Genomic DNA, 11941 nt, shown 5'->3' on the forward strand with positions numbered 1-11941 from the left:
TTCACAACGCCATTGTGGACTCAAACCCTGGACCTTTGAGTGCAGATCAGTTACCCTTCCTTGCAGAAGTCTGATCACAGTGTTCTGTCACAGCAGTGGAGAGGAACCAATATGGTTTATGGAAGCCTTTCCTTCTCGAGAGCTTTGGAGTTTTGAACTGGCTGGTGTGGCTGCCTCCCATCATCCCCCTTCCCCTTTGATGACTTTTCGTATTGTGCTTTCCCAGATATAATGTATATATTATATATAATGTCTGTCTATATTGCGTGCTTGATATACATCTTGGGATCAAGTCTGTGTCTCCTTCTGTAAATATTTTTGTAGTTTGTTACCTTTCTTTGTTCTTTCATTCTAAAGAAGTTCTATTTTTCATTTTTTAAAATTGTTTTAAAAAATCCTCTGTTGCGGTACAGACGTAAGCTCTTTTCCACACTGAGCATGCTGTGTCGTATATCAGTTCTACCTTCTGTAAGGTTGTCACATTATTCTTTGTCGTGCCTGAAGCCATCTGCTTCACCCTTGGGCATCTGGTCAGTCCAGACTTAGTGCTGTGTGTGGAGATCCGGTTCCCTGGCCTGCTCCGAGCCAGCTAGTGGCAGCCATCCTGCACACTTGGGTGTGCTTCTGGGCACCATGTGTTCCTCCTTGCTTTAAGCATTGTGTTTTCTGTCTGGCAAGGTCATTCCAGCTGCTCTCCTCCCCCTCCCCCATTCTCCACGTTGTCTCTGCCACTACTGAGTCTTGGGGCTGGGTCATGCAGCCCTGGCAGTGAGGTTACCTTCATCTGGTTCCATGGAAAGTCTGGTAATCTTACCAGGTGTGAGTCACATGCATTTAGCCCCAGCACTCAGGAGGCAGAGGCAGGTGGATCTCTGTGAGTTTAAGGCCAGTTTGGTCCACAGAGTGAGTTCCAGGCCAGCCAGGGCTACACAGTGAGACCTTGTCTTAAACAAACAAACAAACAAACAAACAAACAAACACTGAACAAAGGTCTGGTAATTTAGATTCAAATTGTATTAGTCTCGTTCATTCGTTTGTTCATTTAGACAGGGTCTTGCTTTGTAACTCAGACTGGCCTTAAACTAATGATTCTCCTGCCTCAGCCTCTGCCGGAATCACTGCCCTTGCCTGCCTCTGTTCACTTGTACTCACTCATTCTGTTGATGTTGGTATTTGTGTGTTGTTATGTCTGTCTGTCCCTGTACCCGACTGAAGAGATACAGCACCACAGATGCAGTTGGAGCACCCTGGTGCCGTCAGCGGCCCACACTCTCAGTCCTCAGACATAGGTCTCTGCCTGAATTCAGTGCTTCTCATTCTCCTGTGTGCTGGTGCATGTTTCAGATGTGCTTTCTAAGCAATGAGTAATAACTCTCCATTGAAAAATGGCGTATAAATGTACCATACTCTGTATCTCTCCACAGCTTGCTTTACAGTCTCAACATTGTATTTTACACATTCCAGGGCTGGGATGTGGTTCAGTGGTAAAGCACTTGCTTAACATGTTGTCGGGTCTGGGCTTCGTCCTTAGCATGCCAGAAAAGAAAAGAAAAAAAGGTTTGTGTTTATACGTCTGCTTCATGCACTTTGTAGTACTTGATAGCCGTCCACATGCAAGCCGTACTCTGCCAGTGTGTCTTTGCTCTTGTGTCGTTGTGTTTGTGCCTGTTTTTGCTCTTGTGTCGTTGTGTTATCGCCTGTCTGTTTGTTTGGAGACACTGTCTCGCTCTGTGACCCTAGCTGGCTAGAACTTGCTGTGTAGACCAGGCTAGCTTCAAACCTGTACCACTGTGCCTGGCTCTGCACTCTTCTCTTTGCTGTGAGCATCTCTGTGGACTTGTGAGTTTCTGAAGGTGCTGAGGGTACATTTGTCAGGTGACGTCACCGCCTCTTTCAGCAGAGCCCCTGGGAGGGCTTCCCTCTTCTCCTTGCTGCCTACCCCCTTCAGCGCTGTGATTCCATGCCAGGCCGCGGCCTGGCCCCCCTTGGCCTCCATGTCCTTCTCAAGGCCCCCGCCTCCTGTTGCTGCTCTGCCCATGTTTACCTCTCGTCATGATCTGTCCAGGTCGCCACTGTGTCCCTTGCTAGTCCCTTTTCTTGCTGTTTTTTGAAATTTCAATCTTTTCATCTTTTTTATTCTCTCAAAACTTTGTTATTTACTGAGTCAATTTCTTTAATAGTTGCAAGCATTTTTACATTTCTTCTTAATTTTGAAATAACTATAACTTCAGTGAGGCCAGGAGATTTTTATTTGATATGTCAAAGTCTGGAGGCTAAATTTCCAGCTGGCAATGGCCTAGATGCCCCTGCTTAACTCTTCTACGAGCCTAACTTCAGGCGCCTTATGGGATAAGATGGCTGTCCCATCTCGAGCCCCCAGCCTGCATTCCAGCATGCAAGAAAAGATGAAGGAGAAGGCATGCCCTCCATGTTTAGCATACTTACTGGAAGTTGGGTTGTCACTCACATTGTTTATAGCTGTCACAGAGAACACCGTAGAGTAGAGTGGTTTGGCCCGTGTCCGTTTAACTAACTGCAGTCATATTCCATCACCCTCAGTGAGAGCTTGGGCACAGTTCTTAGACCGAAGTCTTGGCAGGTGTAGGTGGGGTGGGGAGCTGCCTAGCCAGGCTGAGGTGGTCTCCCATGTATGACAGGAAGCTTTGCACAAAGGGGGATGAGAAATGGGTTCTCCAGCTGTCTCCTTCGTGACGGGAGCTGTTTATTTCGTCTGTGTTTTCCAGGCTGTTCTGAAGTAGGGCTATCTGTCCATAGTTGCAGGTCTCCTCTGCTTAGCTGGGCTGGCTTCATCCTCCATGATGGGATTTGCACACGCCCGGACCCTGCAGTCTCCAGCTGCAGTTTGGCAAATCCTCTGCTGCTCTGTCAGTAACACATTTAGTTTTTCTAGTGATCATATAGCAACTCTAGTTAGTTAGTTAGTTAGTTAGTAAACTAAGGGCTGGACGACGGCTCAGTGGTGAAAAGGCCTTGCTGTGCAAACCTGAGGACTGGAGTTTGAATCCCACACAGACTTGTAGCCCTGCCACTGCAGGAGGTGGAGACAGGAGGATCACCGGGGCTTGCCGTCTGACACCTTCCTCTGGCCTCCGAGTGTGCACAGGCATGTGCCCCTGGACACACATATGCATGTTCATCACATACACAGAATCAGATCAATACACTTTACAAGGTAAACAGATAAGAGTGTAGATGCCTTTGAATGAAGAATAAATGTGTGTGTGTGTGTGTGTGTGTGTTTGGTGGGTGGGGGACGTGGAGGCCAAAGGTCAACATGGGGTGTTCTCAGCTGCTCTCCACCTTAGTTTTTGAGACAGAGTCTCTCACTGAACCTGGAACTCACTGACTCTGCTAGACCGGGTTGCCAGCAAGTCCCAGGAGCCCTCCTCCTGTCTCCACCTCCCCAGCACTAGTCGTACGGGCCTGTGCCGCCCGGGGTGCTGGGGATTGAACTCAGAACCTCAGGTTCATGCAGTGAACACTTTACCAACTGACTAAATCCTCTTCCCAGCCCTGTCCTGACCCTTTGAACTCTTTCAATGTCAAACTGATGTTGCTTATTAAAAGCTCTCTTACTTCTAATATCTATGTACTAGGTATGATTTTTTCCCTGAGGTGTGGGTTTCCAGGTGGCTGTTTCTTACTTTTCAAGCAAAAGTTTCTAGAAATTCTCTATCAACAATTTGTACTATAGCAGTCACTTCTTAGGAGTTGATGAGTCTTTCTTGGTAGCTAATTTGTGAGTTGTTTTTTTTTTTAAATCAACATTTCACAATGCATGCAAAAGTGTGTCTACTCTCTGTCCTTCTTGGGTGCAGGGTTCTAGGCACCTTGAAGGTTTCAGAGGCAAATGTACATCTCACTAGGCTCCATCACGGTGCCGTCTCCTGCCAGCAGACTCTCGTTCCCCCTCCTCCCTCCCCTTCAAGTGTTCAAGTAAGTGGTTCTGGCCCAGATGCAGGAATCAGGTGTGCTGTTTGTCCTGGTGGCACTTCTCTTTGGAGGGGACATTTTTTTTTTTTTTTTGATGCTAAGGAAATACAGATTTCTAATCTGGGCTTCCCTCCAGGCTGTCTTTGAAGTTCATTGGAAAAAAAGAGATTTCTTGCTGTGCTAATGGACTTGAACAACATGTTATAGAATAAATACACGGATCATATTTACTCTATTATTGTATTTATTTATGGTATTAAATGCTTTATTTTCCCAGTCACATGCTTACTTCTCAAGAGGTTATACACTAGTATTACTAGCTCCCGCTGGCATTTTCTCCTTACTTTAAGTTCATGAGAAATTTTTGAAAAACAGAGATTCAGTTTTACAGTGTCCCCTCCACTCTAGAAGTCACCGCTTTCTAAAGCTGCTGGGTGAAGGCACTGTGCCGAGGTTTGGACAGTCGCAGGGCTTCTTCGAAAGCATTTGACTGTCTCCCTCACGGTCCGCAGTCCTTTCTTACGGGCTGCCTTCTAGCTCCTCTTCATTTTGGGTTGCTCTGTCAGATGTCAGGGCCCTGTGTTTTCCGTCCTGATAAGATGGAACATTCTTTTTTGTGGGTTTTGCTCTCTGGGTTGGTTTAAAGCCTCTGATTTTGCTTTCTCACCTCCTGCCCCTGTGAATCAGGTCCTGTTGGTGTCCAGTGGGGACTGGGTGTGTGTCACCTGCAGCCTGCTTGTATTTATTGTCCTCCTAAAAGAAAAATGTAGCAGCTGTCAAGGAAATGTGGGTGACTGTCACAGAGACACATTAAAGGCAGGGCGTGGTAGTGCACTCCTGCAATCCCAGGAGTGGAGGCCAGCTGGGTTACAGGAGACATGGTTTCAAAAGACTGGGGAGAAAGGAGCTCCTTAGGAAATGTAAAAACCTATTGTGTCTTCAAATGCCTCTTAATGAACCAAATAACCTTCCTGTGTTATATTTAGTTAAGGTAAATAGTCTTCGGTGAGTGCTGTTTAACCGAGTCCCATGGGGAGGATTTTGGTTTCTTACTTGGTGATCCGAGTTGCGCCTCAGATTCTGATTGGCCTCCAGGTGTCATGATGTCATCAGCCATGTGCCAGCTCTCAGGAGCTGTTCTGTTTTTTGGTTATTTATTTATTTATTTATTTATTTATTTATTTATTTATTTATTTATTTATTTATTTTTGGTTTTCCGAGACAGGGTTTCTCTGTGTAGCTTTGCGCCTTTCCTGGAACTCGCTTTGGAGACCAGGCTGGCCTTGAACTCACAGAGATCTGCCTGCCTCTGCCTCCCGAGTGCTGGGATTAAAGGCGTGAGCCACCACCGCCCGGCTTTTTTTTTTTGTTTTTTTGTTTTGGTTCAGGAGCTGTTCTGGAGAATGCCCTTCTGATGCTGAGTTCCAGACAGAGTGTTTTTATTTTGACTTTGTTTACCTGTGGTTCTTGTATTTATTGACATTCTGTGAGAGGGGCAACAGGGACATACTTGGTGCTGTTTCCTCAGTGAATAATAATAATAATAATAATTATTATTGCTAGGATTGGTTTCCTTCACGAAAGCTTAAGGAAGAGGTCTGTTAGCTTAGGGGGATTGGGTTTGTTTTTTAAGGACATAAGGTAATAGCTTTTTGTCCTTAAGTCTATCTGTGGTTGTGTACAGAACGTGATCACAGTGTCATGTGGCCTGTGTGTTCTCACCTCATCAGCGATGTCCTCCCAGAGAATGGGCCTCAAAAATACATGTGCAAGGTTCAGGTGAGCGCAGGTGATACCTGTTGAGTGTCTGAGGCCTAGAAAGCAGAGATGGTTCTGGTTGAAAATGATTCTGACATTGTTTCAAACCGCAAATAGCAGTAGTTATAAACAAGGCTGTGGTGGAGTGGATGGTCCTGTGTCTCAGTGGTATCCGTGTACGGCTGGCCGGGAAGATCCGGTCGCTGAAACAGGATCCTGGAGTGTGAGACTGATCTGTGGGGTTTCAACGATGCAACAAAACACGTCTGCTTAAAAAGTTATGACTGAAACACTCTCCTAAGCTGTGTTTGCTGGTGCAGCCCTGTCGTCCTGGCACTCAGGAGGTGGAGAAAGAAGGATCACAAGTTCAAGGTTGTCCTTGGCTACATAGCAAGTTTGAGACCAGCTGAGACCCCATCTCAAAACAAACCAAAACATGGACCAACCAGCCAAGCCAGACGTGTGCTTCACACCCCAGCCCTGCCTTCCCATCACATGACCGGACAGTTGTCCCTGACCCTGCACACCCCAGCCCTGCCTTCCCCTCGCATTTCTGGACGGTTGTCACTGACCCTGCACACCCCAGCCCTGCCTTCCCCTCGCACTTTCGGAAGGTTGTCACCGACTCTTTAGGCTGCTTCCCTTTCCTGAAGACTGAGCGGAACGGCTTTTCAGCTTTGATGTAAATAGCTTCCTTTGACACTCACATCCCTTCCGTGGCTCTTCCCGCTCAGGATCAAACCAAAGTCCTCATTGTATTTGCTGTCTCGCACCCATGACACTCCTGCTCTCCAGCCCTCAGCCTTCTCTGGGCACCAGCAGCCTGCCAGTGTGTTCCTTCCCAGAGACCCTGCCCCCATTCTCCCCACATCTGGAACCCTGCCTCGGGGGAGATCTGCTCCTGCCCACTGTACAGGGCCCTGCATCTCGGTATTGTGCCATGCTTGGCACCTGCTTTCTGTTAGATAGCAGTGGTGCTGTGAGTGTGTTTGGCTGTTCCAGGCTCAGCTTCTACAGCGCAGACAGAGGCCTACCGATTTACCTGTAATACAGTTCATTTCCCTTTCAGTCACTAGTCATTAGTGTTTTAGTTTAGAGAGTTTCTGTAATCCCTCCCTCCCTCCTTCCCTCCCTCCTTCCCTCCCTCCCTCCCTCCCTCCCTCCCTCCCTCCCTCCCTCGTGTGTGTGTGTGTGTGTGTGTGTGTGTGTGTGTGTGTGTGTGTGTGCGCGCGCGCCCATCTATGCAAGTGCATGTAGAAGATGGAGAACAACCTCAGGTATCATGTTCTTCCACCACTATCCACCTTAAAAAAGTGTTGTTTTTTTTTTTAAAAATGTATATGGGAGTTTTGCCTTCTTATATGTCTGGCTTCCATGTGTGTGCCTAGTACCTACAGAAGCCAGAAGAGGGGATTGCACCCCCTAGAATCTGTAATCTATATATCACAGGTATTGCGAGCTGCCATGTGGGTACTGGGAGTCACCCCTGGGTCCCTGAAAGAGTAACCAGTGTTTCTAACCACAGAGCCATCTGTCTGTCCAATCTGCCCTTTCTTTTGAGACAAGTTGTTTCACTCACCTAGTCACCAGCAGGCCCCACCTGCCTGTCTCCACGCCTAACTCTCGGATTATGAGCGTGCACCACCGTGCCTGGCGTTCCCATCTCTCTTACCAAAAGCTTGTTATTTTGAGGTGCCTGTGGGAGGCACTGGAGATGTGCTCTGAAGCCTTCCTAGCTTGCCTGTGCTGTCTCTCTCACACCCAAGTTACCCATACTAGCATAGCCAAGGTCCAGAATGTCCCTGTCACCAGATCCTTCTCAGTGCCCTTTTACAACTTAACCTCTTCTCTCCCAGCTCTTGCTTCTGGCCATCACCAGTGTGCCCTCCACTTCCATAATTCTGTCTTTTCAAGATTGTATATATAAGTGGACTCAGTTTATAGCCAAGCAGGGTTTTTTCATTTGGCCTAGTTCTCCAAGAGTTGTTCACGTGATCTTGTGTGTGTGTTTTTTGCTATAGTCTTCCATGGTATGGATATACCACAGTTTATATAACATATCTGGGCTATTTCTAGCTTGTAACTACTTTTTGTTTGTTTTTTCCTTTATTTCTGTTTTTATTGAGACAGAGCTCAAGCTAACTAGCTGTGTAGGCGAGGATAATCTTGAACTTTTGGTCCTCCCAATTCTACCTTCCATATGCCACCATGTCCAGCCTGTAACTAGTTTGAATAAAATGTCAACATTTCTGTATAGATTTTTGTGTGAATGTAAGTTGTAATTTTTTCTGAGTAAATGCTTGGATGTTCCTTTGCTGGATTTTATGTGTATTAGACACTTTTCTGTCATTGGGACAGAATACCCGAGGAAAACAACTCCAAGGGAGAAAGTTGTGTTCTGGCTTGGTCGGCTCCATTGCTCTGGGTGTCATGGAGACTGGAAGTCATGGCGGAGAGGGTGTACTGACAGCAAAGTACAGCTGCTCACCTGTGCAGCCCAGGGGCAAAGGGAGCGGAGAGGTCAGCAGCAAGATGCACCCTCAAAGTCAGCTCCCAGTGACGGCTTCCTCCTCCCAAAAGTCCCTTCATAATGCCCAAGCCTTCAGCAGACATTTTCAGATTCAAACTATAGATTGGGATAGTCTCTAAAGACACCCCCAACTGCCTAACCAGCAATTACCAGAGATCAGTCTCTTCTGCCTGATGCCGAGCATCGCTGCCTAAATCGCACAGAGAGCGCTGGCGCTCTTGGACACGCTTTCATGAGCTTCCTGCTGACCCCACATCACCTTCGGGGAAAGGTCTCTGTCTCCTGTCCCTCTTCAGATTGTTTGCCTACTTGCTGCTACTGAGTTTTGTGAGTTCTCTCTGTAGTTTACTGACTGACTGTACATGTCTTCTGTGCAAAGTGTGATTTACAAATGTTTCCTCTCACCTGATTGTCTTTCCAGCTTCTTGAGGACTGCAGCGTGAATATTTTAATTTCTGATAAGTTTAGTTCATCAGGTTTTCCTTTTGTGGGACCCACTTGGGGTGCTGCCTCTGACTTGCTGAGCTCACCCTAAAGGCTTTCTCTTCCTACTTCCCATAACTGAAGGAGCGATCCCTCGTCTTTGAGTCAGCGTGGAAGAAGGAGAAGGACATCGTTTCGAAAGAGATAGAGAAGCTCCGTGTGTCCATCCAGACCCTGTGTAAGAGTGCACTTCCCCTGGGAAAGATCATGGACTACATCCAGGAGGACGTGGACGCCATGCAGAACGAGCTGCAGCTGTGGCACAGCGAGAACAGGCAGCATGCCGAGGCCCTGAGCAAGGAGCAGAGGTGGGGCTGCAGATGGGGAGGGGAGGGGGGCTGCAGATGGGGAGGGGAGGGGGGCTGCAGATGGGGGGCTGCATATGGGGAGGGGAGGGAGGCTACAGATGGGGAGGGGAGGGGGGCTGCAGATGGGGAGGGGAGGGGGGCTGCAGATAGGGGGGCTGCAGATGGGGAGGGAGGGGGGCTGCAGATGGGGAGGGAAGGGGGATCAAAATGATACCGATGAACTCATTCAAAATTGTAACTAAAAGAACTAGAATAGCCACTGAAAAGAGAGCTTTATTTAGAGAAGTGTTTTATTTAGAGATTTATTTAGAAAGGTACCCTGTGTTTGTAATCAGTAAACCTAGAATCATGTGACTATTAGCATGTAGACTTTTTTTCTTCAGAAGATATGATTTGACTGAATGATACATCTGTAAGTCCATGTTACAGAAGAGCTGAGTTACAGTTGGTTCTACCCCTCCCTCTTTCCCTCCTTTTCTTCCTCCCGTTTTTTGTTTTTTGAGACAAGGTCTCAGTGTAGCATGGATGGCCTGGAGTTCACTATGTAGACCAGGCTGGCCTTGAACTCACAGAGATCACCTGCCTCCTGAGCACTGTGATTAAAGGTGTGCAACACCACACCAAACTGAAATTATACTCTTTTCTTTTTTCATTTTTTAAAAATTAATTTCATAATAGAATTACATTCACTTTTTCTGTTTCCCTTCTTCCACCCCCACCCCCAGGTATCCCTCCGACCCCTCTGATGCCCCCACTCTCAGATGGATAGCCTTTCTTTTTTGATTATGTATGCATGTCTGTGTGTACACAAATACATAAACACACCTGGTAAGGCTGCTTTTGTTGTATACGTGTGGTTTCAGGACTGCCTGCTTTGTGCTGGACCACCAATATGGGGCCTCTTTCTTACTATTATGTTTAGTCCCATAAGTTTTTACATATGCAACATGATGGAATCTAGAAAAATCACCGAGAACATTAGTGCTGGTTGCAGCATGTAATGGTTTAACACTTCATAGTTTTGGACATAAGATGTTGGGAAGTGTCAGCCCAAAGAGCCTCCCTTATGAAACCTGACCCTGCTCTATTGCCGCAAAGGGTGGGACCCGGCTCTTGGTGTTGTATTGACTTTCTGTTTATAGGCTTTAAAAGCCTGAAGGGAAGGTTGCATTTGACTCCAGCATTCTGAGGGATATTCTGTGCCTGTTCAGTGCTCTGCCTGACAGTGAAGAGATCACCTGTCCCTGCTGAACTAATGGGACACAGGCAGAAGGAGTCCCTCTAAGCCCTGTGAGCCTTATCCAGAGGAGAGGTGTCTCTTGGCTGCTCCAGGCTGAATCCAGTGTCTGTGGGGACTTGGTAGACCACTTCCCTGTTGCCCCTTGGTCTTTTTTGTGTATATACTTCAAAAACATCAAGCCTTTCTCTGAGGGAATATTAGTCCTTTTCATTTTACTTTTTAAGGGAAATCTCACATGGGCTAGGGAAACAGCTTGTGGTAGAGTGTCTGCCTAGCATGTGTGAAGCCCCGGGTTCTCTGCCTGGTTCTGTGGGAAGTAAACAGGTGATTGGCGTTCTCAGGCTTGATTGCACTGTGGCCTGCCTGCCGGTTGTGAATGGTGCTTGTCCTGCCATTCTTAGGGGGCTGGCACTTAACCCTTTTCTTGGGGTGAAGCCAGGCAGCCCTTTGCTGGTGCTGGCTTTTGGAGTGGAGGGAGAGACACAGACCGAACCCTCAGGACACTGATGAGCCACTGCTTGTCTCCCACCAGCATCACAGACAGTGCGGTGGAGCCCCTGAAGGCCGAGCTAGCTGAGCTGGAGCAGCAGATCAAAGACCAGCAGGACAAGATCTGTGCTGTGAAGGCCAACATCCTGAAGAACGAGGAGAAGATCCAGAAAATGGTGCATAGCATCAACCTGACGTCACGAAGGTGAACGGCCAGGCCTGCAGAGATGGAGCCGTCTTCCTTGTGATGGGAGAAGCAGCGGGAAAGCACCACTCTGAGCCCCAGTCTGCTGAGAAAATGGACTGCAGGTGGCTGGACCCAGCTGAATTCAGCTTTTGGTTTAGGCACTAAACTTATTAAAAGGCCGTGTTTTCTTACCTCCTTCCAGCTGCGGTACTTGCTGCTTTGGTCTTCAGCTCGCCTTGTGGGAGGGCTTCTTTCTTTGTTTTCTGCTGCAGCCAGTTTAATCCTGTCCCTGAATTTTCTAGCAGTAAGTTGTGTCATCCTTCTGGGGAAATGGTGGGTCTTTATTTCTGCTTCTGAGTCTTCCAGAAGGACTTCCTGCCAGCACCCGGTAAAGGGTGACTGTGTCCTTTTTAGTGGGTACTTTACAAACAGAACGAGGCCGGAAATGATTAAATTGCATTTCCATTTCTACCTGAAAGGAGTCATGAAATGTCATGAAATACCTGTGACCTTGTAAGGTGCCTGTCACTGGGCAGGGTTGTTGCCCTCTTATTATTGCACATGCTTCTTTCTGCAGTCCCCTCCTGGCCCTGCTGTCTGCATTTCTAGCCCATGAAGTTCATATGCTGAAAAAGGAGGATCCAGTCTGGCTGTAATTAAGTCTGGCATTGTCTGATGGGAAACTGTCACGGGCTGCCTCCTTGGCTTTCTTCAGCCTCCAGAGTACTCCCAATGGATAAGCAGTCCCCTAGGCCACCTTAAGACCTTGTAGCATGAAGGACAGGTAGCAGCATCCTTTTCCTCTGTGTAGGTGTGTGCACTGAGAGTTGGGAGTGAGGAGAGACTATAAAGAAGAGAGTACACCAAGAATTTATAGTTTGTGTTGGTTTCCCCTTTTTAAAGATCCTTTTTTTAAAACATAGGGTTTTTTTTTTATGGTTTATATTCAGTTTTTTGCCTACATAAAATACTGTAAATACTTACAAGGTCTT

At 47.3% G+C, this 11941-nt stretch overlaps 1 protein-coding gene across 4 annotated transcripts in view; it reads left to right on the forward strand.

The window, feature by feature from the left end:
* Traf3ip1 (TRAF3 interacting protein 1) overlaps positions 1-11150 on the forward strand; it is a 43980-nt gene extending 32830 nt beyond the window's left edge. For all 4 annotated transcript variants that reach the window (XM_042259854.2, XM_006995454.4, XM_015988886.3 and 1 more), the window contains 2 exons: positions 8810-9033; positions 10806-11150. In XM_042259854.2, the coding sequence (XP_042115788.1) occupies positions 8810-9033; positions 10806-10971 (390 nt within the window). In that variant the 3' untranslated portion in view covers positions 10972-11150. The remainder of the gene's footprint in view (positions 1-8809; positions 9034-10805) is intronic.
* Positions 11151-11941: the final 791 nt, after the last annotated feature.

The sequence above is a fragment of the Peromyscus maniculatus genome, chromosome 13 (assembly GCF_049852395.1).
Source record: "Peromyscus maniculatus bairdii isolate BWxNUB_F1_BW_parent chromosome 13, HU_Pman_BW_mat_3.1, whole genome shotgun sequence".
In the NCBI taxonomy this organism is placed as follows: Eukaryota; Metazoa; Chordata; class Mammalia; order Rodentia; family Cricetidae; genus Peromyscus; species Peromyscus maniculatus.